Here is a 24,973-nt window from a genome sequence, read left to right as displayed (position 1 = left end):
TTAATCTTTTCATTAATGATTTGGCTTATGTAATTAAATTATGCAAATGAAAGCACGCTATGGAATTCTGCTAATGGCATTAAGATGAGTAGGTTCACTAGCACCTTAGAGAACAAACCTGGAATTCAAAATGCCATGTTTTATTCACAAGACATAGCACTTATGGGAAAAACTAGTTTTGTAAACATATTTCCTCAGAGAATCATAAAAGGCATAAATCTCTAAAAGATATCCCTGGATTCCATATGTCTTTGCCTGGAGCACAATAATTTCCCACTTGAAACTTTTCTCTCACTATTAGAATCAATTAAATTAATTCTGATCCTTTAGGTCTCTCACCTTGTATTCATTTGTATTGTTAGAAATCTAAGGTAAAGTTTCATATTATATCTCCATTTTTCCCTAATACTATCAAAAATTAGGAATTTGACCCCAAATCCTTAAATACTGCACACCAAATAAAGTCACCCTGAAAGGGAATTCTTTCAAAATTATCAGAAATGAGACTTTTAAAAATATTTTATTAGTACTAATTCAAGGAATCTCTCTTGCTACTAAATCCCTTTTGTAAAAGATAACTAACTGCCTTAACTCCACACATGAGCCTGTGTGCTTAGCAATCTTTCCTAAAAGGTTCCAGTTTATACTTCACTTTGCAAAATTGGCAGCTAGACAACCACACTCTTAAAGAATCATAGCCTCAGAAAATAGACCTATCTTATTTATTAGTTCTAGCCAATCTTCCAAATGCCTTATGAATTACTTTTGGGTTGAATGAATTATATGTTCTTTTTACCTAAAATCTGTACTTGGATGCTTTCAAATAAGGAAGACCTTTTTTTGTTGTTCATTTCTAACATAAATTCAAGGCAGTCATCTCTAACGATTCTTGTAATAAGTCAAAAATGTATTTCTTCTCTCTTTTGACATGCTTCACCCTCTTACAAGCTCATGCACTTATTGACTAATTTGTATTGTCAAGCAAATATACTTTAAAAATATAACACAGAGAGAAATGTAAAAGATAGATAAAATTGTGAGATAGTATAAACCTTGGGAACTGTATCAGTAAAAGGTAATAAGAATCTGAACTAAGGAACTGCAAGAAGAAGACAACAGAAAGAGAAGCTGTTCTTTATTAGAATGAACAGGGTTTGGCGACTCATGAAACGTGGAATGTGAGACAGAAAGTGGTTAACCATGCATCCAAGTTTTCTAACTAAGTAAACTGTGTTGATAAATTATTCTCCAGACAGGTAATAGAGATAATAGAGACGGAGGGACAAGATTGGTATGGAAAATACCGTGCATTTTAGATACATTTGAGTTTTAGACTTCTTAAGTATATCTACTAAAAAATATTAATACTTAACAAGCAATTGACAACCTGGATTTGCTAAGATACACAGAGGCAGAGACACTTGAGAATTGTCAGGGTAAAGCATGAAAATGGCGGACCTCCCCCAAGAAGAGGTTATACAGTGAGATAAGATTAAAACTTAAAAATAAAGCTATGGAAAACACTATTATTAAGGGGTAGGAGGAGGAAGAAAACTACCTATGTCAGAGTAGTTTAAGCAGAAATGGAAGTCAGAAAACAGTAAGTTGGAGAGAGGATGAAAAGGGAGGAAGTCATAATAGAAACTCAGGCTGTTCTTGGAAGAAGTATGGTGATGAGAAGATAATAAAAGAGATATTATGAGGATAAAGCAGTGTCCAGATAAAATTTTTGAGGATGAGGGATCCATGAAATTTTCTTGTGGGGGGGAAAAAAGAAAGCTTTTCTACAAAAGAGAAACATTTGAAAAGATATATGCATTCACAGCTTCTAGGAGGCATATCTCCTACATAATAATGCTTGGTCATTACTGACTTTTGAAGGAAGATGTAGCTAGTCATTTTTGAGATACCTTCCCATCCCATACAATATTCTCTGCCCTGAACTCAAAGCAACTACATTGGTGGGAACCACACTTTAATACTTGCCCTCAAAATAGCCAACCTCATGGAAATGCCCTTAACTGCCCAGTTACTATGCCATTTGAAAAGTAGTTTGAACTAAGAAACACAGAAATTATATTCAGGGAGAGTGAATACTTGTAAGTCTTTGTACAGTCTGACTTAAGGGGGGGTCATTTTCCCATGTGTACAATGAATAGAGAAACTTGGTCTTCAGAGAAAAGCAGAAGCTCAGAGAAAAGGCCTGGCAAAAAGAATAGCTGACCTCAGAGAGAGAAAAAGAAATAGAGAAAGTAGCTATCTCAGTCCCAACCCATTACCCTGTTTTTTGGCTCCTCTTCCCATAAAGCCAAGCTATACTTCACATATATGAGTTACCCCTAATCCCTTTAATCAACCACCTAAGTAGAAAATAAAAGAATACATTTCTTGGCCGGGCGCGGTGGCTCACGCCTGTAATCCTAGCTCTCTGGGAGGCCGAGGCCGGCAGATTGCTCAAGGTCAGGAGTTCGAAACCAGCCTGAGCAAGAGCGAGACCCCGTCTCTACTATAAATAGAAAGAAATTAATTGGCCAACTAATATATATACAAAAAATTAGCCGGGCATGGTGGCGAATGCCTGTAGTCCCAGCTACTTGGGAGGTTGAGGCAGGATGATTGCTTGAGCCAGGAGTTTGAGGTTGCTGTGAGCTAGGCTGACGCCATGGCAGTCACTCTAGCCTGGGCAACACAGTGAGACTCTGTCTCAAAAAAAAAAAAAAAAAAAGAATACATTTCTTTCCTTGAAACTAAACAATTTTGACTAGAAATTTCCGTTTCTTCTAAGGACATTTGGAAAACTTCCAATACAAAGCTATGCAAACAAATTCTAAACATCCTGTACAATGCTATAAACTACCATGATCAGGAAGATGGCATGGCAACCCCCATTAATTTGACTTATGGAGAGAAATGAGTTTGTTACAGCAATCTTTTTTCAATTTGTATAGAAGTCAATCACTTAGACTGTTCTTTGAATACTTCTTCACATGATTCTGCACTGTGCTTCATAACACAAACAAATATCCTACCTCCTTTCGCGAAGGAGGAATAGTAAATTGTGATTTTTACCATCATACTTAGGCTCCCAGTTTACTAAAATCTGTCTTCTAACTTGTGATTCCCCCTACATTTCCTCTCTTCTCTGAATTATGACACTCCCCCTCTCCAAACTACACTGGAAATCATATCCCCATCTATTCTAGTTTGACAGCCTACAACAATGGAAAGGTGAAAAAAAAAAAATCTCACCCTACTGAGTCTCTGGGCACGATGAGCCCAGCTGTCTTCCCAACCCTGACATAGCTGCCAATTTCTACATCTATGTACTTGGCACCTCACCGAACCCCTTTCAGAATGCTGTTTTTACCCTCATTCATCCCGTCCTACCAGGTGTGGCCTAATTCCAACCCCACAGGTCAATAAACAGGGTGATGGACCAGCAATGCCTTGCCAGATTATCTCACTCTCATCCCTCCCTTCCCACCATCCCCTCTTCCTCTGTCTCTGATGCCCAACTGCTCCTGCACCTGGAAATTTCCCAGGTGACTCTTGTTGCCTGGCAAGTAGAGCCTTTGAGAAAAGAGGAATGAGTAGAAGAACCCAAAAAAGAAAAGAAGAAACTGTAAGTGATTTGAAGACAGAAACTATCTGTCTTGCCCACATTATAGCCTCAGAAATCAGCATGGTGCCTGGCATATGGAGGTATTCAGGAAATATTGGTGAACAAATGAAAGGAATGCAGAAGCATAAATCACTCTGCCTACACCCAAGTACTTCCTCTTCTCTCAGAAGTGAAACCTTCTAAAAAGATACAGGCTTATTATTTCATCTTGTTTAAACTGATCCAACTTCAAACTTTACAAGGAACTCTCATCATTTCTTATAAAAAAAAAGATTAATCTATTTCACTTACTGAAGCCATCTTTCTTTTAATAGGTTCTTTTTAAACATTTTTCTAGGATTCTTTAAAAACATTATTTACTATGACAATCACATTACATGAGAAGTTATAGGCATATAACTTTAATATTAATAAATCAGTGCAAATATTAATCATAAGTCATATTATAATGTCTACCATACAATCATCATAAAAACAAAAATATGAACTTACATGTTTGGACAAGTTGGGGCTCTTTGAATCAACATCATACCTAAAAGATTGAAACATAAAACTCAAATTATTTCCACAAAGTACAGCTAGAGAAAAATAGAAGTATTTTCCAAAACACACAAATCATGTAAAAATGAATCAAAAACAATACCAACTGGGAGAAAACCTCAGCAAATTTAAAAATCTCTCTTAAGCTGCAACCTGGATGTCAATGGTAGAATTCACAAGTACTACTAGGTCCTTTCATGCCTACAAACCTAAGAAAGCCTAGGATTTTCCCAATCATCCATTCTGCTGTTTGATAAGTTTACAATTTCTTCTTTTCTGTGAATCAGTAGTATCCTGGTACTGTTCAATTGACTTCTGAATTCCCTAAAAACTGAAAATCCCTCTTTTAAGAAGGCAACATGAGGGATCCTTGTGGTAATGGAAATGTTCTGAATCTTGACAGGATCGATGTCAATATCCTAGTTGTGATACTTCCTGCAAGATGGAGCCATTGGGGGAAACTAGGTAAAGGATACCCAAGTCCCTCTGCATGCTTTCTGTATTATGTTTTACAGTTTTCGTGTGACTAAATCTACATTTAACTCAAAATAAAATATTTTATTTAAAAAATCCAATCAATCAATAAATAAGCAGATCCTAGTAACAGGCTATCCTTTGTATATATTTTACTTCTTCCTTAATATCTTAAGTGCTATTGCACACTTTGAAAACTGGCTGAAGTAAATGAGACACTATTTTTGCCCAATGACAGGACTTAGGGAAACTGTATATTTTATGAAAACGGAAACCTATTTACACAGGACTACTATATATTCTGGTTTTGACCAGTTGGTACTAGAAATAAACTCTCATTTCTTACAGGGATTCTGGATAACAACATTCATTACCACTTTGTCCCCTTGTTTTCAAGTGTTTTTAGAAGTAGAGAGATTGCTGACAGTCAAAATAACCCCAATTTACCAAATTCTTGAATAGGGAAATATTTGTACTAGCTCTAGTCTTTCTCTCCAATCATATTCATTTCACATTCTTTGTGTGTAGCTTCCTACAGAAAATTAACTACCTTTTCTTTAAGGTTAATTAAAGTCTTCTTTCTCACATAACAAGAATATTTACACAAAGAAAGAAAGCATCTCAATCAATAAAAGTTCATGAGTATACTGATGCAGGCAGAAGTGCACTCACCCTCTAACAAAGAGTGTTTACCACAAACTGGCTTTAAAATTGCATGATGCAAATACCTGCCTCAGAAGAATTTAAAATTACTCTCCTTCACATCAGGGCATTCTGAGCACTGTCAAGAGCTATAGCCTAGAACTTTAAATTAGCAAATTGCCAACATGTATGGTAGAACTACAGATGCTAGTGCAAAGAATGTTTCTTATCTGATATAGTTTGGATGTGTGGCCCCTACAAATCTCAAGCTGAAATTCCACCCTGAGTGTTGAATGTGGGGCATCGGAGGAGGTGTTTGGGTCATGAGGGCGAATCCCTCATGAAAGGTTTGGTGCCTTCCCCACAATAATGAGTGAGTTCTCCCTTTTTAGTTTATGTGAGTGCTGGTTGTTTAAAGGAGCCTGGAACCCCCTCCTCTACCCTCTCTTTGCTCCTTCTTTCCACATGTGACATGCCGGCTGCCCCTTCGCCTTCCACCTTGACTAGAAGGTCCCTGAAGTCCTCACCAGAAACAGATGCTGGTGCCAGGCTTCTTGTACAGTCTGCAGAACTGTGAGCCGAACAAACCTCTTTTCTTTATATAAATTACTCAGCCTCAGGCATTTCTTTATAGCAGTACGAAATGAACTGAGACATTATCCAAGCAATTTTTCTTATTCGAGATGATTATTTCTTAAAGACAAGATTGAAATTATCCATTGTAACAATATCAGAGGTGACACATAGCTGTGCTGCCTCCTACTCAAGAAGCAACCCTGGTGTCCTCCCTAGTAGACAAATGATTAGGATTCTGTGCTCGCAAGAATCAACCCTGGAAACCATCTTCAATAGATGATCGAGTCTGGACTGGGGAGAAATGACATGGTATATTCAGTTCAGTTCAAAAGAATAAAAAAATTTAAAAAAAGGAAGAAAATTTTAAGCCTTCACCACAAAAAGCTGAAGTATCTTCAAGTACAAACCTCATTTACTGTATTTAACAAAGCTTTTAAAATACTATTATTTCATAAATGGGTAATTTGCATCATACCTCTGAAGACTTCAGATAATGTGTTAGAAATTAGCATTTTTCTTTTAATGGAATTTTTCTTTCAGCTTTTCTGAAAATATCAAGGCTACTCTGGTCCTCCCTCTCACAGGTCAGAACATAAACACTACATACGTCCTAAGTGGTTATAATGTACATGTGTACGTGTGTCTGACTATGAATGTCATGTTCTCCTTAAGGAAGAGAGAACACACAGCAAAGTGGGAAGCTCAGTAGTAGTTTCCCCCAAGAGGGTGCATCCCACTGTGCCTAAATTTACTAAGGACAAATTTTGTGAAAAACTTCACCTTGGTATTGAAACCTTATTACTAGAGTAATGAATTGGCAGTAACTAATTTGGGTGCATCTTATGGATTATGTTTTCTATCAGAGAGTAACAGATGTTGACTGGACATTTTCTTGTATTTCTAGAATTGCAACTAAGGCCCAAAGCATAAACCAAAAGATGCTAAATATCCCCTCATGCTCAGAGCTACCGGTGTGTCACTCCAACGAGAGCGAGAAGCCTTCTCCACAACGCTTCAGAAACCAGCCCGTGGCCTGGTGATGAGCACAGTACTCATAAGGCAAGGACTGTTCTCTCCCTGCCCTTAAGCCAAGTGAAATGTAGCTCCAAAATCTGAGGTGCCTGCAAGAAGGTGAGCACAGCATCTGGTTCACCTGTCAGCTACGTAGCCTGCCTGCAGGTCTGCCCTGGGGCTGCCAATGGAAGAGTATCTCACATGAAAGTTCTAGAAAGGATTTTCTGAGAACTGAGGAACAAGGAGCCATCCTTTTTTAGCCTCTCTTCCACAATGACAAAACAAGCCAGGTGCTTAAAATGTGTCCCCTGACGCTGGCACCCTCAGAAGGTCTATGTTTTTCAGAAGGTAAGAGACCCATATCTCTACCCGCAACACCCCTTTCCTGCCTGTTCCTCCACCTCCCTTCCCTCCTGCAAGGAGCTGGGGTGATATCGTCAGTTGAGGCGAGAGGATGTAAACGGATTTGAATTAAGTTTGAGATTAAAGTTTTAAAATAAAGACTCCCTAACAACTAATAGTATGAGATGGTTCTAATAAACAAAAGCCACTGAAAGGGCATGAAATGAGACCTTGACACTGTTAAAGGAGTCCTTGATCATACATGTTCAAAGCTTCTTTTTTACTGTTCTTTTTTTAGAATTTTATAAAATCAATGGACATTAAATAAATCCAAAACAATTCTGAAAATTACTTACATCTATCTGTCTGCCAATTTACACTAGTGCATCTTTCAGGGCTGTTGTTCCCCTCAAGGGATCATATTACTGCAGTAAAAACTGATCATACAAAATGGAGTCATTTTGTCATAACCAACTAAAATAGAGTCGGGGCTGGAGACAATGGGAAAAAAAACTCAGGGATCACAAACGTCTATTCCGGGAACCGTTTCACAAGCCCAGTTCAAAAATCACAATGACCTGCTCTGACTGAGGTAAGTTTTACCGTAACTGCTGCCAATCAGAGCTCTCCAGCGTCTGCAAAACACTGCCAGCGCCAATGAACTTTCCTTCAAAACAACCTACACAACTTTTCTCTTTTCCAATAAAACCCCCGGCTTTCCCTTCGTTCTTCAGATACACCAGAAGCTACTCTGTTCTGTGCAGACATGTCCAGACTTGCAATTCTAATTCCTGTACATTATTCCCAAATAGACCCTTTGTTTGGAGATTTATCTCTCCATATTTTTACTTAAAAGTTGACACTGCCAATATGTTGGAATATTTATAATAGTTCTCTGAGTGATGGAAGTTAGTACTATAGATGATTTTATTGCCCATATTATCTTTTTTTTATTTTCCCAATTGTTCTACAATGAACATATATTACTTTTACTAGGAAGAGCACATTGTTAAGACAAATTTCAAAAACCAACCACAGGTATGACTATACACACACATATATATGTAACTAGTGAACTATTACACTATTTCCACACTTCCTTAGATAGATATGCTGGAAAAAATCATAATAATTGAGAAAAAAAAAAGCCTGTTCTTACAGGTTAAAGGATTCTAATAAATGGGAAATCAAAAGTAATTAATTAAATGATAGGAAAGATAACTACATGAACTAAAAGGATGTACTTGTTTCTCTTCTTGATAATCTTCCACAGGTAACCCTTTATGGCTCTAATTGTTTGAATTCTTCAGAGATCATATAAAATTGAGATTTTTGGAATCAGATGTCTGACATTAAGCAAATACATTCAAAAGATAAAATGATACTTATTTAATTCAGCTTTGCAATATGCTTTCACATTTCAAACAGGACACTGTTTCTGTGAAAATTACTATGAATTTTAGGATGTTAAAGAAGCTAAAATATATCAATTTACCTACACCAATTTTTGTAACTTTGTATTTTCTTGTCACACTGACATAAATGTTCCTGGAACAGCTAAGTTATGAGTATCAGGTAATGAGTGATGAGCAGGACGTGGATCTAAAAAACCAGCTAAAACATATACAGGGAGTTCAGGGAAATAACAAAGATTACACGATCTCCAATGGTGAAGTCAAAATAAAATGTAAAGACAAATCTCTAAACTAAATGTTTTATTTGCGAATCACAGAATTGCATTTCAGAGCATAGACACAAACCAGGGTGATCTTTGGGATGTCTGAAGAACAAAAGAGAAGCTTGGGAGTTTTGTCAGAAAGAAAAATGTTATGCACTGTTCGGAAAGAAGGCTCATTGGCACTAGAGAAGCGTTTGGGAGCTGGCAAGCTCTGGCTGGTGAGTGAAGGCAGCAGGTAAAACTAGTCTTAGAGTCATGGCATGTCGTGACTGGTCTTAGGGTTACAGCAAGAGATCTCGGCAGCTTGCCTTGTGGAAAATTCAATTCCTGGAGTAGGTGCTGTGTGTCCTGAGTACAATTTTTTTTTTGCATTGGCCCCTTGATTTAGTTGGGCATGACAAGAATGACCCAAATTTGTATGATCAACTTTCACACCAAGTTGATTTCGTAGATTTAGAACTACACAGCAGGTAGTTTTGTCCATATCCTATTATCCTAAAATTTGACTGAGTAATGTATCCTCTGAAAATGCAAAAAATTATATATATACATATTAGAAAAGATTTGCATAAAAAGATACTCACTGCAGGATTACATGTAATGCGAAAAATGGAACCAGCCAAAATGTCTATCAGTAAACATTTGGTTAAATAAGTAACAGTTCTTTCAAACAATGGAAATTATGTAACCATTAAAATGAATGTGCTATGAGTATATTCAGTGGCATAGAAAAGTATCTGCAAAATATATTTATTACAATTCCCATATGAATATGTACACGTTTATAGAAACAAGTCTCCCAGTATATACATTAAATCATTGACAGGCTTTTTTTTTTGGGGGGGGGGTATTGGGATAACAGGAAACTTTCACTTTTTAAATGTCTATGTCATGTAAAGCTTACAATAAATATTTATTACTTTTAAATGAGAGAAAGTAATGAAGATGAATGAGAAAGGGAGAAATAGAAAAAAGGTGAAACAGACAACAAAGAGTCCTGACGTAGTGGCTGGTTTAAAGGTAAAATTAAGTCTGAAACTAAAGGGAAAAAATTAAGGGCTACCATGCTGTTCTGAGAGAAACAAAATTCTTTAAAGCAATTGCTATACAAGCGTGAACAATGGGAGAATTAAAACACATTCTACATGATTTATGTCTGTTTTTGAATGACAACATTACATGCAGCCTCTACGATAAACATAGTAAAGAGGTCATTGCATTCCATTCTGTTTTTTCTTCTCATAAGCCACATTTTTATTGTTTGAAAAGCGGTTTCTAAGAACAAATAACCAAACATGCCAGCCTGAGCAAGAGTGAGATCCTATCTCCACCAAAAAAAATAAAAAAGAAAATTAGCCGGGCATGGTGGTGCCTGCCTGTAGTCCCAGCTACTCGGAGGCTGAGGCAGGAGGATCGCTTGAGTCCAGAAGTTTGAGGTTGGAGTGAGCTATGATGATGCCACTGCACTCTAGCCTGGGTGACAGAGTGAGACCCTATCTCAAAAAAAAGGGGGTGGGGGCGTGGTGGCTCACACCTATAATCCTAGTACTCTGGGAGGCCAGGCGGATAGCTCAAGGTCAGGTATTTGAGACCAGCTTGAGCAAGAACAAGACTCCGTCTCTACTAAAAATAGAAAGAAATTAATTGGACAAGTAAAAATATATAGAAAAGAATTAGTCGGGCATGGTGGCGCATGCCTGTAGTCTCAGTTATTCGGGAGGCTGAGGCAGAAGGATCACTTGAGCCCAGGAGTTTGAGGTTGCTGTGAGCTAGGCTGATGCCATGGCACTCTAGGCCGGGTAACAAGAGCAAGACTCTGTCTAAAAAAAAAAAAGAAAAGAAAAAAAAACCACCAAATATGGACATAAACTTTGTTTGATAATTATACTTGGTAACCTTGAAGGAAAGGGGCTGGCAAAATATCTTTTTAAAACAGAAGCACTCCAAGTTATTTTACTGCATATATTTTAGAAGAAAGTGAGAAAGACTATTAACCGTAAAGAAGTTTTGGGTTTTTTTAAAAACATTTGGAAGCAAATCATGACTTTTTCAAATAGGATATTGAGAGCTTTTGTTATCAAAAAAAGTATTTGTTGAGTGTCATTTGATCTTTTTGGTAGATGCCCAGTAGTGGAATTGCTGGATCAAATGGTAGATCCCATCTACTTGTATCGCTTTAAGGTATCTCCATATTGCTTTCCACAGAGGCTGAACCAGTTTGCAGTCCCACCAGCAGTGTAGGAGTGTTCCTCTCTCTCCGGATCCATGCCAACATTTATTGTTTGGGGACTTTTTGATAAAGGCGATTTTTACTGGAAATAAGTGATATCTCATTGCAGTTTTGATTTGTATTTCCCTGATGATTAGAGATGTTGAGCATTTTTTCATGTTTGTTGGCCATTATTCTGTCTTCTTTTGAAAAATTTTTGTTCATGTCCTTTGCCCACTTTTTGATAGGGTTGTTTGATTTTTTCTTCCTGATTTTCCTGAGCTCTAAATAGATTCTAGTTATCAGCCTTTATCAGATGTGTAGCTTGGGAAAATTTTCTCCCATTCTGTGGGTTGTCTATTTGCTCTCTTGACAGTTGCTTTGGCTGTGCAGAAGCTTTTTAATTTGATCAGGTCACATTTATTTATTTTTGTTGCTGCTGTGATTGCTTTTGTGGTCTTCTTCATAAATTCTTTGCCTAGGCCAATGTCCAGAAGAGTATTTCCAACATTTTCCTCTATAATTCTAATAGTTTCACACCTAAGGTTCAAGTCTGTTACCCAGTGTGATTTGATTTTTATGAGAGGTGAAAGGTATGGGTCTTGTTTCAGTCTTCTACATGTGGCTGTCCAGTTTTCCCAGCACCATTTATTGAATAAGCATTCTTTTCCCCAGTGTATGTTTTTGTCTGCTTTGTCGAAGATTAGTTGGCTATATGAGGATGCTTTTATATCTGGATTCTCTATTCTGTTCCACTGGTCAATGCCCCTGTTCTTGTGCTAGTACCACCAAGCTGTTTTAAATACTATAGCCTTGTAGTATAGTTTTAAGTCTGGTAAGTTGATATCTCCTATTTTGTTTTTATTGCCTAGGATTGATTTGACACTCTACAAAAGGGACACCTGCACTTGAATGTCTATAGCAGCACTATTCACAATTGCAAAGTTGTGGAAACAACCCAGGTGCCCATCAATACATGAGTGGATTAATAAAATGTGGTATATGTATACCATGGAGTACTATTCAGCTTTAAGAAATAATGGTGATATAGCACCTCTGGTATTTTCCTGGATAGAGCTGGAACCCATTCTACTAAGTGAAGTATCTCAAGAATGGAAAAACCAGCACCACATGTACTCACCAGCAAATTGGTATTAACAGATCAACACCTAAGTGGACATATAGGAATAACATTTATCGGGCGTTGTTCAGGTGGGAGGGGGAGGGGGGATAGGTATATACAAACATAATGAGTGAGATGTGCAATGTCTGGGGGATGGTCATGCTTGAAGCTCTGACTCGAGGGGGGAGGGGGGCATGGGCACTATACGTAACCTTAACATTTGTACCCCCATAATATGCTGAGATTTAAAAAAATGTGATACCATGGAATACAATTATTTTCAGCTATTTAAAATAAGACATTTATCTTTTTAAATATTTTTGATGTTCATAAACTCCCTTTAATTATTTAGATATATAACATCCTTTCTTTCTTAATGGCAGCGTCCTTCTTTCCTCTCCATGCCCCCCAAATAGATTTCCTCTTAACCCTATCCAGATACTTCAACAATCACACAGTTCACCTCTATAGAACAAAAATTTTACAATTAATTATATCTTATAAACACACTAATTCAGTATCAAAGTAATAAGAATATTCAAAATATTAGAAACGCTGACTCTATTATTGTGATCCTTGTAAATACAGGCCATCCAGGGATAAAAGGAAGCAATCGTTTAGCAGAGATCCATGTAGCATGCAAAGAAAAACTTAAAGACCTGAGAGACATCAGTCATGGGAGTGGATCAGATCACTTTGGAGTTTATATAGAACTTGTAAGAAACCCACTGAAGCACAAGGCATTTGGAAAGAATGTGCACATATACTGCCCTGCATAATTAAACTGCTTACTTATTTATTCAACATTTATTCAAACCTACAAAATGCAAAACAGTACTTGGGATTCTGCATGAGCCACACTCTGAATGGAATTAATCTGGTTTCCTGCCAATATAATCCAGATTCAGGGAAACCATAGGACCCCATCTTAGGTTACTAATATTATCTTTAAAAATCAATTTTAAAAAATGCAGGTTTTAGTAGAACTTACAAGTCAAAACGAAGATTCTCTCTTTCTTCAAAAAAGTAGTCCAGAATAAATTTCCTTACAAAATCAGGATTTAAAGTATTATCAATTACTTCGGTTCTTCCAAACTGTTGAGAGAAATAAAGGGGAGGGAAAGAGGTGATAATCAAGCCTTATATTGTGACCTATTGCAAATACAGTACTTAACATGGCTCCTTTAAAACATAAGCAATAAATATCCAAATGATTTTTATCAAATAAAGCCTTATAAAGAGGTTTTTAGAGATCAAATCATGCCTCTTATTAACTCAGGGAAATCAGAAAATGAGCTCTGAGTTCATTCAAAAATCAGTTTCTCCTCAAAATTTATATTACAAATTCCAATATTTCCTCTCCTCTTCTCCCTACTTGAAAGCCAAATCCCCTTCTAATCAAAAGAAGTCATTCATACCTTAAATTTAAATTTACTATAAATTTTTTTCCTAACCTTATATATAAGTAGGCCAGGCAATACATACTCTTAAAATTGCACAGGTCAAAATTCTCATAACCCTCTTCCCTAATGTTTATAGAAAACAGTCCTCCGCACAATACAGTTTATTATCCATGTTTAGGGAGGACTTTCTTATAATCTACTGCACACTATGTCACAAAAATCAGTTGGTTTTGTTTTACCTTGTTTTAATTCTTATGGTATCTAGACAGCTAAAATGGGATCTACCATTTTCACATGTTTTTAAGCTAAGTGCTGCACTTTAGCTTAGAAAAAATAGTTTATTCATCTTAGGGCAAGTGGAAACCAAGAAAGAAAATTCCACTTCTAGTCCTCCCTCCTTTCACTGTGAAAGGAGGTCACTAGGCACTGCTCCTAAAGATAGAGCACAAATATAAACTTTATATCTCTTTTTTGTCCTTGGCTTACATTCCTCCTTTCCAATTCTCATGGAATCCTAATGAGGGGATTTTAACCTTAGTTCTCAAAAACCCTCTGCAATCAAGCATGCTGTTTTATCAGGGAACTGACATTTATTAAAGTTCAAGGAAATACTATCTTTTTAATAGAAAAAGAGAACTGTGTTAATCCCTTAAAATGTGAGGCTTATGAACTTTCTTAGATTTTCATAACAAAACTATGGTATAAAATATTGATGACCAAGCATTTACTAGGGCTATGAATCACACACACACACAGAGAGAGAGTGAGAGAGAGAGAGAGAGAGAGAACTAATTTTCAGAGGCTTCTGCCATCTGACAATGTTTTATATCATGGACCAATATCATACAATAAAACCATAACCCAGGTAAGTAATTAAAGATATCAAATATGTTGAGCATTTACTTAGAACAACAATAATAATTACAGCCAACATTTATTGAGTACTTACTTTGTTCCAAGCATGTCTCACATATTATTTTAAATATTTACCATAACACTGCAGGGTATGGCTAGTATAGTTATTTTAGAAATAAGAAAATCGAGGCAGAGAGTTCCAACCTAAGTCACTTTGGTTACAAAGTATACATCCCTTCTAGGACTCTCCTCTATTTAAGCATAAAACATGTTAGGTCCTGAAGAAGAGCCAATAACAAACTTATATATTTTAACTTTCCAATTTTTAGGGAATGGGAATAAGAGAATGCACCCAAATAACCAGAAGCTGGCAGTGCCCATGCACTCAAAAGTGCAGTGCAGAGGTCAAGAAGTTTAAGTGTAAACCAGAGGGGGCCTGGGCCTTCCCAGCCTTCCCACTGCTAGGAGGCAAAATGGTCTCTAGACCACAGTGGAGAGCACCCAAGTAGCAAATGCACAACACTCTCAAACAGAAGCTCAGCCAGTACTCATATTCCCAAATATTTAGATTTTAACCCAAACCCACATTCAGAGGGAAATTTACAAAATAAAATGAGCTTCCCCAGGGGAAGCCCCATTGATGTGCAGGCTAGCAACTCCCCATGGCCTATGAGCCACTGAAACACCCACAAGCCTGTTTCTTATGGAGCACTGGCTTGTCAGCAGGTGGGGGGAGGGGGAGGCTGAGTAGACTCTGCTATCTCTAGTGAAGATTAATTTGTAGCCATTAAATTTCTGGTTTTAGCTAGTCATCTATAAATCATGACTATATCTGTTATAATATGTCTTCTAACTCATAGCCCTGAAATTGCTTTTGGTACTATCACCAGTGACCTTCATATTGCTAACTCCAGTGGTCACCTTTTGGCCATCATCTCACTGGAACTCTCAGCAGCATCTGACACAGCTGTCCACTCTTTCCTTTCTGAAGCACTCCTTCCTAACCTTTTAACAGCACATCCCCCTGTGTTTCACCTCTTCTCAGACTCTCAGGCATTCAGTCTCTCATTGTCAGAGCACAGTTCTAAGCAGCCTTCATCCTCTCTATAGTCACTCTTTTATTAGATTATTTCATCTGTTCCTGCTATGGTTTGAATGTGTTGCCTCCAAAATTCAAGTGTTGCCAGTGATACTAGTAGTATTAAAAGTGATACTACTACTTGTTTAACTACTACTTGTTTAACAAGTGATTAGGGCATGAAGAGTCCTCCCTCGTGAATGGGATTACGGACCTTACAAAAGAGGTTTCATGTAGCATTTGGCCATTGTTTGCCTCCCTGTCTTCTGCCATGTAAGAGTGCAGCAAGAAGGCCTCCATCATATACGAGCACCTTGATCTTGGACACCCCAGCCCCCAGAACTGTGAGAAGATAAATTTCTCTTCTTTATAAATTACCCAGTCTCAGGTATTCTATTATAGCAGCACAAAATGGGCTCATACTGTTCCTTTGGTTTTAAATCCCATCTACATTATCATAACTTCCAAATGTATGTCATTAGCCCAGACTCACCTCTGAGCACAGACTTGTACATACAACTGCCTTCTTAACTTACGTATGTGGTTGTCTTACAGGCCTCTCAAAATTATCATCCAAACACAAGCTATTGATTTTATACCACAATCATCAACAATCACGGTGCCCTCCAAGTCTACCTCTTCTCAATGAATGAATGATACCACCATCCATGTGATTCCTCAGACCATAATGGAAGTCATCGATCTCAACTCCTTCTTTTTAACCCACCATCTTCTATTCATCAGTGTCTCATAAATTATCAATTTTAACTCCAAAAAATGTCTCACAGCTGTCTGCTTCTCTCCATACCTTCCATAATCAGCATAATTCAAGCTTTTTCTCTCTCTCATGGACTATCCCAATGGCCTCCTAACTTACACCTCTGCTTCTACTCTTGTTCTCCTTCCAATTCATCCTCTATATAACATCCAGAGTAATCTTTGGAAGAATGTAAACTTGGTCACATCATTTCACCAGCCTGAATTTTTTCAATGGCTTCCCATAGTACACAGAATAAAATCTATTTTCTCTGATCTACAGGACCTGGCTCCTGTCTTCCTCTCTAACCTCATTGTAGGCAATATCCCCTCCTCTTTGCTCTAGCCTCCTCGCCTTATTTTAGAACCCTTTACACAACAAATGCTTGCCCACCTTCTGGCTTCACAACTGCTATTTTCTCTTTCTAGAATGTTGTTAACCCCACTCTTGCATGGCTATTTCTCATTCTTTAAGCCTCTGCTTAAATGTCAGCATTCCAGCTCTAAAAATGCAATCTAAGCTTGGTCCTCCACTGCCACAGTTATTCTCCCTCATACCACCAGCTTTTCCCCCTTCATAAAACTTATACTTTGGAATTATATCTTTATGTTTGTTCATCTTATGTTTCCCCTAATAGACCTTAAGATCACTGAAGGCAGACGAAATACATGTGTTTGATTTACACCTGTATAAAATTGAACAAATGGTTAAATAAAGGATGTCTGCAATATATTGTTCAGAAAAAAATCAAGAGTAATGTATACTATACTGCAAGTTTTAATTAAAATATGTGTTTATATATGTATACATATGTACAGATAAAATATAAGAATATATAATTATCATCTAATTATTTTTTAATTTGTTATACATTTCTGAGTTTTCCTAATTTCTTGCAATGAATACTATTTACTTTTAAAATCAGAAAAAAAAATTTTCAGGCCGTATTCCTGTTTCAAATTCATTCTGTTATGAAAAGTGAAAACCGCAATAAAAGAAATCCACAGATACATTATGACTATTTCTGCTCATGGGAAATATGTTAATTCTTTCCCAGAGGCTGGAATATATTAGCTATCAACCAAGTGATTAATCTTTTTGACTTGAAATAAAATTTTTCTTGGCTAATGTCATAAACTACTAAATAAAAATTTTCTAATTCTTGGGAAAATGTACAATAGCATATTATTCTATGTGTATCAGAGGGGTTTAAAATTTTGAGGAAAGACAATTAATATTTGTTGATGGCATATACCCAGAAATAGCTACATTTGAAAGAATTTGTAATTTGTGCCCTAAAATGTCTCATTCTGAATATCAATAATATTAGATTATCAAAAGTACCAATAAACCTGATTATAATAATCTTTGGCATAATAAACATATACAAATATGGGACAGTCAAGCACTTTTACATAATGATACAGTATTAAATTTTCATCTTTGCCTAATTAGGAAACTTGTTCTTTTATTTACCAAGTATGAAAGTTTTCAGTTATATGAAAAAAGTATGTAAACCCAAATTGATTAGAACATAAAACACTGTTTCTCATAAAACTCTATGCAAAAAATTTTTTTAAAATTCACAATCAAGTCTTTGGAAGTTTCCCTGTGTTTTATGCTTGAGCTAATTGGATAAATAGCTACTTTTCCAATTTAGGAACAAATCTTGCAGAAAATGATAGAACAGAAATACTCCTGATTTCTAATTCAACTAATTGTTAAACTGCTTCAGAGGAGCAATACTGGAAAGAACATTCAGTCATTTCATCTATTTATGGCACCAAGCAGATGAACCTGTTTTGATGAAAATGTTCAGAAAGTTTTAATATATGATGAAGGCCCAGCACAACCACCCAGTCTCACATTCATTTGTCAACTGAACTGAAAGTGATGAAGCGAAAAGGTCATCTGAAATAGTGCATATCTTTAATTCAATTATTGTCTTATAATTAGATCTTAGTAGCCATGATACACAGAGGATAGTTTCTAGAGATTAGACAAGAAGAGTAAATTAACTGTGTAGGGCAGACAGAATGGTAATAATATGAAGATAAATTCAACAAGAAAGCTCAATTTAGGACTATAAATATCCAGCTTGTATAAAAGATACCAAATACACACACACACACATACACACACAAAGAAGATTTACATTCTCATTCACTTTCTCTTGAAGTAAAACACTGATCTCATCAGAGAATCCATGGCCCTCTTCTAAGGTAAAGAGATATATTTCTGTTATATAACTTATTGCCAAGGAATTTTTCCCCTCAAACCAATGGTCTGAAATTCAAGACAAGTAGAAAATCTGAAGACTTTATCTAGATCTTACATTATTATAGATCGATGAGATGTAGCTATAGACATAGATAATATAGACATACATGTACACATATACACCCCACACACACACACAGAAAGAGAAGTAAAGTGATTTCCTTCTAATATTCTTGGTTAAGACAGAATATTTCACATACGGTACTGTCATTTAATTTTTAGGATCTTCTGTTCTTAGAAACATAACTAAATCATTGATCATCAACAAATGGATATCTTAATGATGTCTCTGTAATTTTCATGCATAAAATATAGAAAGGACTAAACCAACAGCTTTTAAAATTATATTACAGCATTTTAACACTTTAGTTAAGACATTTTTTTTAATTATATCATACACTTAAAAATAACAATATTTTTGGCCCGGTGTGGTGGCTCACATCTGTAACCCAAGCACTCTGGGAGCCAAGGAGGGAGGATCACTGGGGACCAGGAGTTTGAGATCAGCCTGAGCAAGTGGCAGACACCATCTCTACTAAAAATAGAAAAAAATCAGCCAGGAGTGGTGGCACATGATTGATTGTAGTCCCAGCTACTTGGGAGGCTGAGGCAGGAGGATTACCTGAGCCTAGGAGTTCAAGGTTGCAGTGAACTATGATGATGCCACTGCACTCTAGCCTGGGCAACAGAGCAAGACTCTGTCTCAAAAAGAAAACACCTCCAAAGCAATAATTTCTCAATTATTTTAGAATTATTAAATTCCAGGGCAGGAGGGTGAGTGTGGAATAAAAACTTACCTATTGGTTACAATGAACACTATTCTGGTGATAGGCATACCAAAAGACCTGAATTCAGCATTATACAAGATATACACGTAATAAAAACAGTTGTACTGCCTTTAATATTTTGAATTAAAAAAATAAATTCCATTATTGCCTTTTTAAAGATTTGCAACACACTCTTTTTCTGAAAATATAATATAAAATATGACCGTTAGGCATAGTTTTACCACTGATATTTTTTAATTTTCATTGCTTAATTTTGTGAGTTTCATTAAGCTAATTTTGTGGTGATAATTTTACAGGAAAACAGAAACACTGTAAAACTAAGCCTAAGTATTATTTTAATTCAAAAGTGATCATAACAAACTTTTACTTTTGCCAATGGCAAATTAGTTTGCTTCAAACCAACCCTTCCTCCCTCAGAACAACCAGAGAAGTTGTACAAAATGTTAAAATAATTTTTGGAAGCACCAGAAAGCTAAAATAAAGTTACACTTTATGGAATTAAAAAGCTGGAGAAAAGAGAGGCCAGGATAGGAGCCCTGTAGTACCCTGTTTTGAAAAAAAGAGGCCAAATTAGGCAGAGATTTCATCAGTCTCATGAAGCTAGAGGAGACAAAAGAGTTGAAAAACACAAAGAAGGTATATGCATATTCACTCTATATTTCTTTCCATCTTTCAGTATTTATAAACCTTAACACAAAAGTTTAGGCTGGGACCTAAAAGGCTATAATTGAGGAATAAGGATGAATGCAAATAATCCTCAGGAGGAATTAAAGTCAGCTTGGAGTTTTTTGAATTTTTTTAAAAGAATGAAGGTAAACTTTTTCTAGCTTTCTTGTCTCTCCAGAAGTAAAAATAAGCCCACTCTTGAGAAATAATATATATATTATATATATATTATATATATTATATATGATATATATCATATATATTATATATATGAGATATATATATCATTCAGGCTGAGCATAATGGCTCAATCCCAGCACTTTGGGAGGACAAGGTGGGAGGATCATTTGAGGCCAAGAGTTCGAGACCAGCCTGAGCAACATTGTGAGGCTCCATCTCTACAAAAACTAAAGAAAATTAGCTGGGCATGGTGGTATGCACCCCTAGTCCTAGCTACATGTGGGGCTGAGGTAAGAGGATCATTCAAGCCCAGGAGTTTGGGGTTGGAGTGAGTATGACCACGCCACTGCATTCTAGCCCAGGTGAACAGAGTGAGAAGCTGTTTCAAAAAAAAAAAAAAAAAAACATTCAAAGCTTCAAATTATCTCTAATTTTTCCTATACAATATTCAGCAATTATCTGAATCAGATATGAGGAATTCTCCTTCTAGTTCTAATGGAGTAGCATGTAGCAGACCAATACTCCTGCTGAAAAAAAAAATAGATAAAATACAAAAACTAATTACTTGATATTATTTGAGAGATGCACAGGCAGCCAAAACTTGAGAGGTCCAATTCTGAGGAGAAGGGAGGTTGATCAGTATAAACCCAATTGCTATGTGGGACAAACAGCAATGAAGAAAAGAGAAAAGTCTAGAATAAACTGGAGATAGGAAAAAAAAAAGACAAAGCCAGGAAATCTCAGCAATATTTAGCTATTGTTCTGAAGACTACATGACTGAACGGAAGGAAGAGCTTTGTGAAGTTAGAAAAACTATCTAAACCCAGGCTCCTTTAAATTTCAGGAACACTAAAGAATAAGCCAAAGTGCATCCAAAGTTACCCTCGAAAAAGAGATTAGAGAGTAGAATAATACCCTTACAAGAAATGAAAGCATGCCAAAAGATACACCCAGATTGGTGACATCAGCAAGATTGCAGAATAGGAAGCCCCAGGGCCCTCCTTCCCCTTTGGAGACACCAGCTGAACAACAATACATGGGCAGCTTCCCTTTGTGACAAATACAGAAACTTGTTAAAAGCCTCCTGTACTCCAGGCAAATGCAAAACCAGCCACACTGCCGCTGGCAGGAAAACTGGTGGCATTCACTCTCTGTAATCCCTGCCCACGGCACAGCATGGTGCAATTCTGAGAAAGATCTCAGCTCCCAACTTGAGAATATGGGAGTAGATCATGCGTCAAACATTCTGACTTTTTGGAGGGCTGCCTGAGAAATTGGCTTCTGTCTTGCCTAAATCACCATGTTAACAGGAAAGGGCACAAAGTTTGGGGCTGCAGAGAGAAAAAACAAAAAACAATAATTTGGATTAACCCGCATTCATTCACCATATTCCCTCCCTCCGTGCCAGCTTGGGAAAAGAGGGAGAAAACCCCAAATTCCCAGCTTTTCCATAAAGAGGAAAGCAGTTGAAGTATGCATCCAACATTTTGGCTTCTTGGGGTCCACCCAAGAAATGGTTTCTGTTTTGCCCGTCTCAGAGTACTAACAGGGTCTGGCATACTCTAGATGCCTGAGGGTCCCTGAGACAAAAAAAGAGATGTCTGTGGCTTGCTGCTGGTCCCAAGGACCCATGGCACAGCAGACAGAGGCTGATATAACACAATGGCCTCTCCCTGGAGGGAAGAAGAAAAGAGTGGAGCATTGTCCAATGTTGTAGCTTTTGGAGCGTGAGGGTGCTGGTTTCAGTCTTGCCCAATTAAGAGTGCTGATGGGATGATGGGACCCAGCATACCCTAGCAGCAGGAGGTGTGGGGGGTGTGGGGGTGGTGGGGATTGGGGGGAACACTCTGCTGAGAACAAAAGAGGATCTGGTGAATTGTGATAGCTCCCAAGAACATGTAGTACTTGCAAACAGACATCAGAGGGAGCAAAATATTATGACAGCCTGAAAAACAAACACACACACACACACAAATACAAAGGCAAATCCCTTTAATTGGAGAGTTAAACACTCAAGTCTAGAAAAGATATATCCAGACAAAGGGCTTTAGAAGACCCAAGGATCTCTAGCCAAGACCACTGGTGAAGGTCTTTCCCTATATGAAGCCAGTCAATAAAAACTGGGAGAGGTGAGAGTTTTTTCAAATACTCAGTTCCCGATACAAAGTTACAAGGTACATGAAAAAACAGGAAAGCATGACTCAATTAGATGAATAAAATAAGTGTCAATGAGGATGTAGAGAAATTGGAACATTTGTACACTATTGGTGGGATTATAAAATGATGCGGTCATTATGGAGAATGGTATGAGAGTTCCCAAAAAATTTAAAATAGAATTATCACATGATCCAGCAACCCTACTTTTGAGTACATATTCAAAAGACTTGAAATCAGGATCTTGAAGAGATACCTGCACTCCCATGTTCACTGCACCATTATTCACAATAGCCATGACATGGAAGCAACCTCACTATCCATCAATGGATAACGGATAAAGAAAGTGTAATACACACATACATACCTTGGAACATTATTCAGCCTTAAAAAGAGACACCCTGCCATTTGAAACAACATGGATGAATCCAGAAGACATTATGCTAAATGAAATAAACCAGACACAGAAGGACAAATACTACGTGATACCACTTGTATGAGGAATCTAAAATAGTCAAACTCATAGAAGCAGAGAGAATAGAATAGTGGTCCCCAGGGGTTGAGGAGAGGGGGGGAAGCTGAGAGGTATTAGCCAAAGGGTACAGTTTTTCAGTTATACAAGATGACTAAATCCTAGAGATCCACTATACAGCATGTTGCCTATGGTTAATAATACTGTATTGCATACCTTAAAATTTGGTATAAGGGTAGATGTTAGGTTAAGTGTTCTTTCCCCCTGGTATAAAGAACGAGACAAGGATGTCTCCTATCATCACTTTCATTCAACACTGCAAGAGGCCCTTGTCAATACAATAAGTATCATGGTTAGAAAAGAAGGATAAAACTAATTTAAGAAGTTTAGTTTAATAGTTTAAGAAGAAAATTTTTAAAAATCTATAAACTATTATTAGTAAGTAATTGAGTAAGGCCACTTCAGGGTTATTATCCAAAAAATAAATGGTATTTTATATACCACAATAAAAATTAGAATTAAAAATGATGACTTATATCAGCATCAAAAAAATCAAATAAGTAGGGTTAAATCCAATTAAAGATATATAAGACGTCTACATAGAAAATTGTAAAACATTACTGAGAGAAACTAAAGAAAATCTGCATAAATAAAGGAGTATCCATATCTGTGGATTATAAGGCACGCTGTTTTATAGATTTCAATTGTCACAAATTGATCTCTAGTTTCAATGCAATCACAACTTTCATAGTACATGTGTGTGCACATGCATGTGTGTGCATGTATAAACTGACAAATAGATTCTAAAATTTCTGTGGAACTGTACAAAGCTATGGCTACCCTAGAACAGGGTTCAGAAACTACGGCCAATGGGCCAAATCTGACCTGCTGCTGGCTTTTGCAAATTAAATTTCCTTGGAGCATAATCCTAATCATTCACTTATGTATTGTCTATGACTGCCTTTGTGCTACAATGGCTAGAAAGACCACTGGGGGTCCCCCAGCCTAAAATCTTTATCCTCGTCCTTATTTATATTTGGCCTTTTACAGAAAAAGTTTGCCAATTCCTGACCTAAAAAAAACAAAACAAAACAAAAAACCTACAAAGCACACATAGCTGGCACTAGTTATTAAAAGTGTAAGATAACACGATAGAATCCTCAATGAGGTCCTCATATACACAGTTATCTCATTTATGAAAAAGGTAATATGATTATGCAATGGAGGAAGGAGATCCACACAATCAATGTTTGTGGGTCAATTAGATACCACATGGCATCAAAGTAAATTTGATCTCAAACAATACCCAAAAATTAAACTCAGAGGAATTATAGATATAAATATAGAAGGTAAAACAATAAAACTTTTAGAAGATAACACTGGGAAACATCACAGGGGCCTTAGGGTAAGAAAGATTCCTTAAACAGAACAAAAGCACAGACCATAAAGAATCTGTTATAATCACAAAGAATCAGATGGTAACATTGCATTAAATTAAATTTAAGAATGTTTGTTCATCAAAATATACCATTCAGAGAATAAAATGTCACACTACATAAAGAGAGAAGATATTTGCAAGATATGTAAGCAACAAAGAATTCCTATCTTGAAGATATAAATAACTCCTAAAAATTAATAAGAAAATAGGCAAAGCATCTAAATATGTACTTCCTAAAAGAGGATAAACAAATAGTCATTAAGTCTATCAAAGTGTACTCAGCCACATTAATCATCAGGAAGTTAAAATCTAAACAAGATATCATTACACAATAACCAGAATAAAAAAAAATTTTTTTAACTGGCAATACAAAGCATTAGCAAGGATGTACTGTAATGACAGTGGCAGATGGAAAATTCTAGAAAATCATTTGGCAGCATCTATTGCAGATGAAAATATGCCTACCCTGTGGCTCAGAAATTTCATTCCTACATATACAGACAATAGGAATATGTAAATATGAGATCCAAAAGATATGTACAAGAATGTTCTAGACAGATAATCATAATATTCAACAACTTAGAACAAGCCAAAAGTCTACCTAGAGTAGAATATAAAAATAAATTGGGGTATATTAATAGCAAACCACACAGCAACAGATACGAACAAACTATTGCCATAG

The 24,973-nt window shown here is 36.6% G+C and overlaps 1 protein-coding gene across 1 annotated transcript in view; it reads right to left on the bottom strand.

Moving 5' to 3' along the window:
• CPNE8 (copine 8) overlaps positions 1-24,973 on the bottom strand; it is a 191,248-nt gene that overhangs the window by 127,281 nt on the left and 38,994 nt on the right. Inside the window, exons 4-5 of the mRNA XM_076007487.1 lie at positions 13,212-13,315; positions 4,115-4,154 (exon numbers count right to left, since the gene is read on the bottom strand). Coding sequence (XP_075863602.1) covers positions 4,115-4,154; positions 13,212-13,315 — 144 coding nt within the window. The remainder of the gene's footprint in view (positions 1-4,114; positions 4,155-13,211; positions 13,316-24,973) is intronic.

Source organism: Microcebus murinus, chromosome 10 (genome assembly GCF_040939455.1).
Source record: "Microcebus murinus isolate Inina chromosome 10, M.murinus_Inina_mat1.0, whole genome shotgun sequence".
In the NCBI taxonomy this organism is placed as follows: domain Eukaryota; kingdom Metazoa; phylum Chordata; class Mammalia; order Primates; family Cheirogaleidae; genus Microcebus; species Microcebus murinus.
This window is presented reverse-complemented; position numbering and strand designations above follow the sequence as displayed.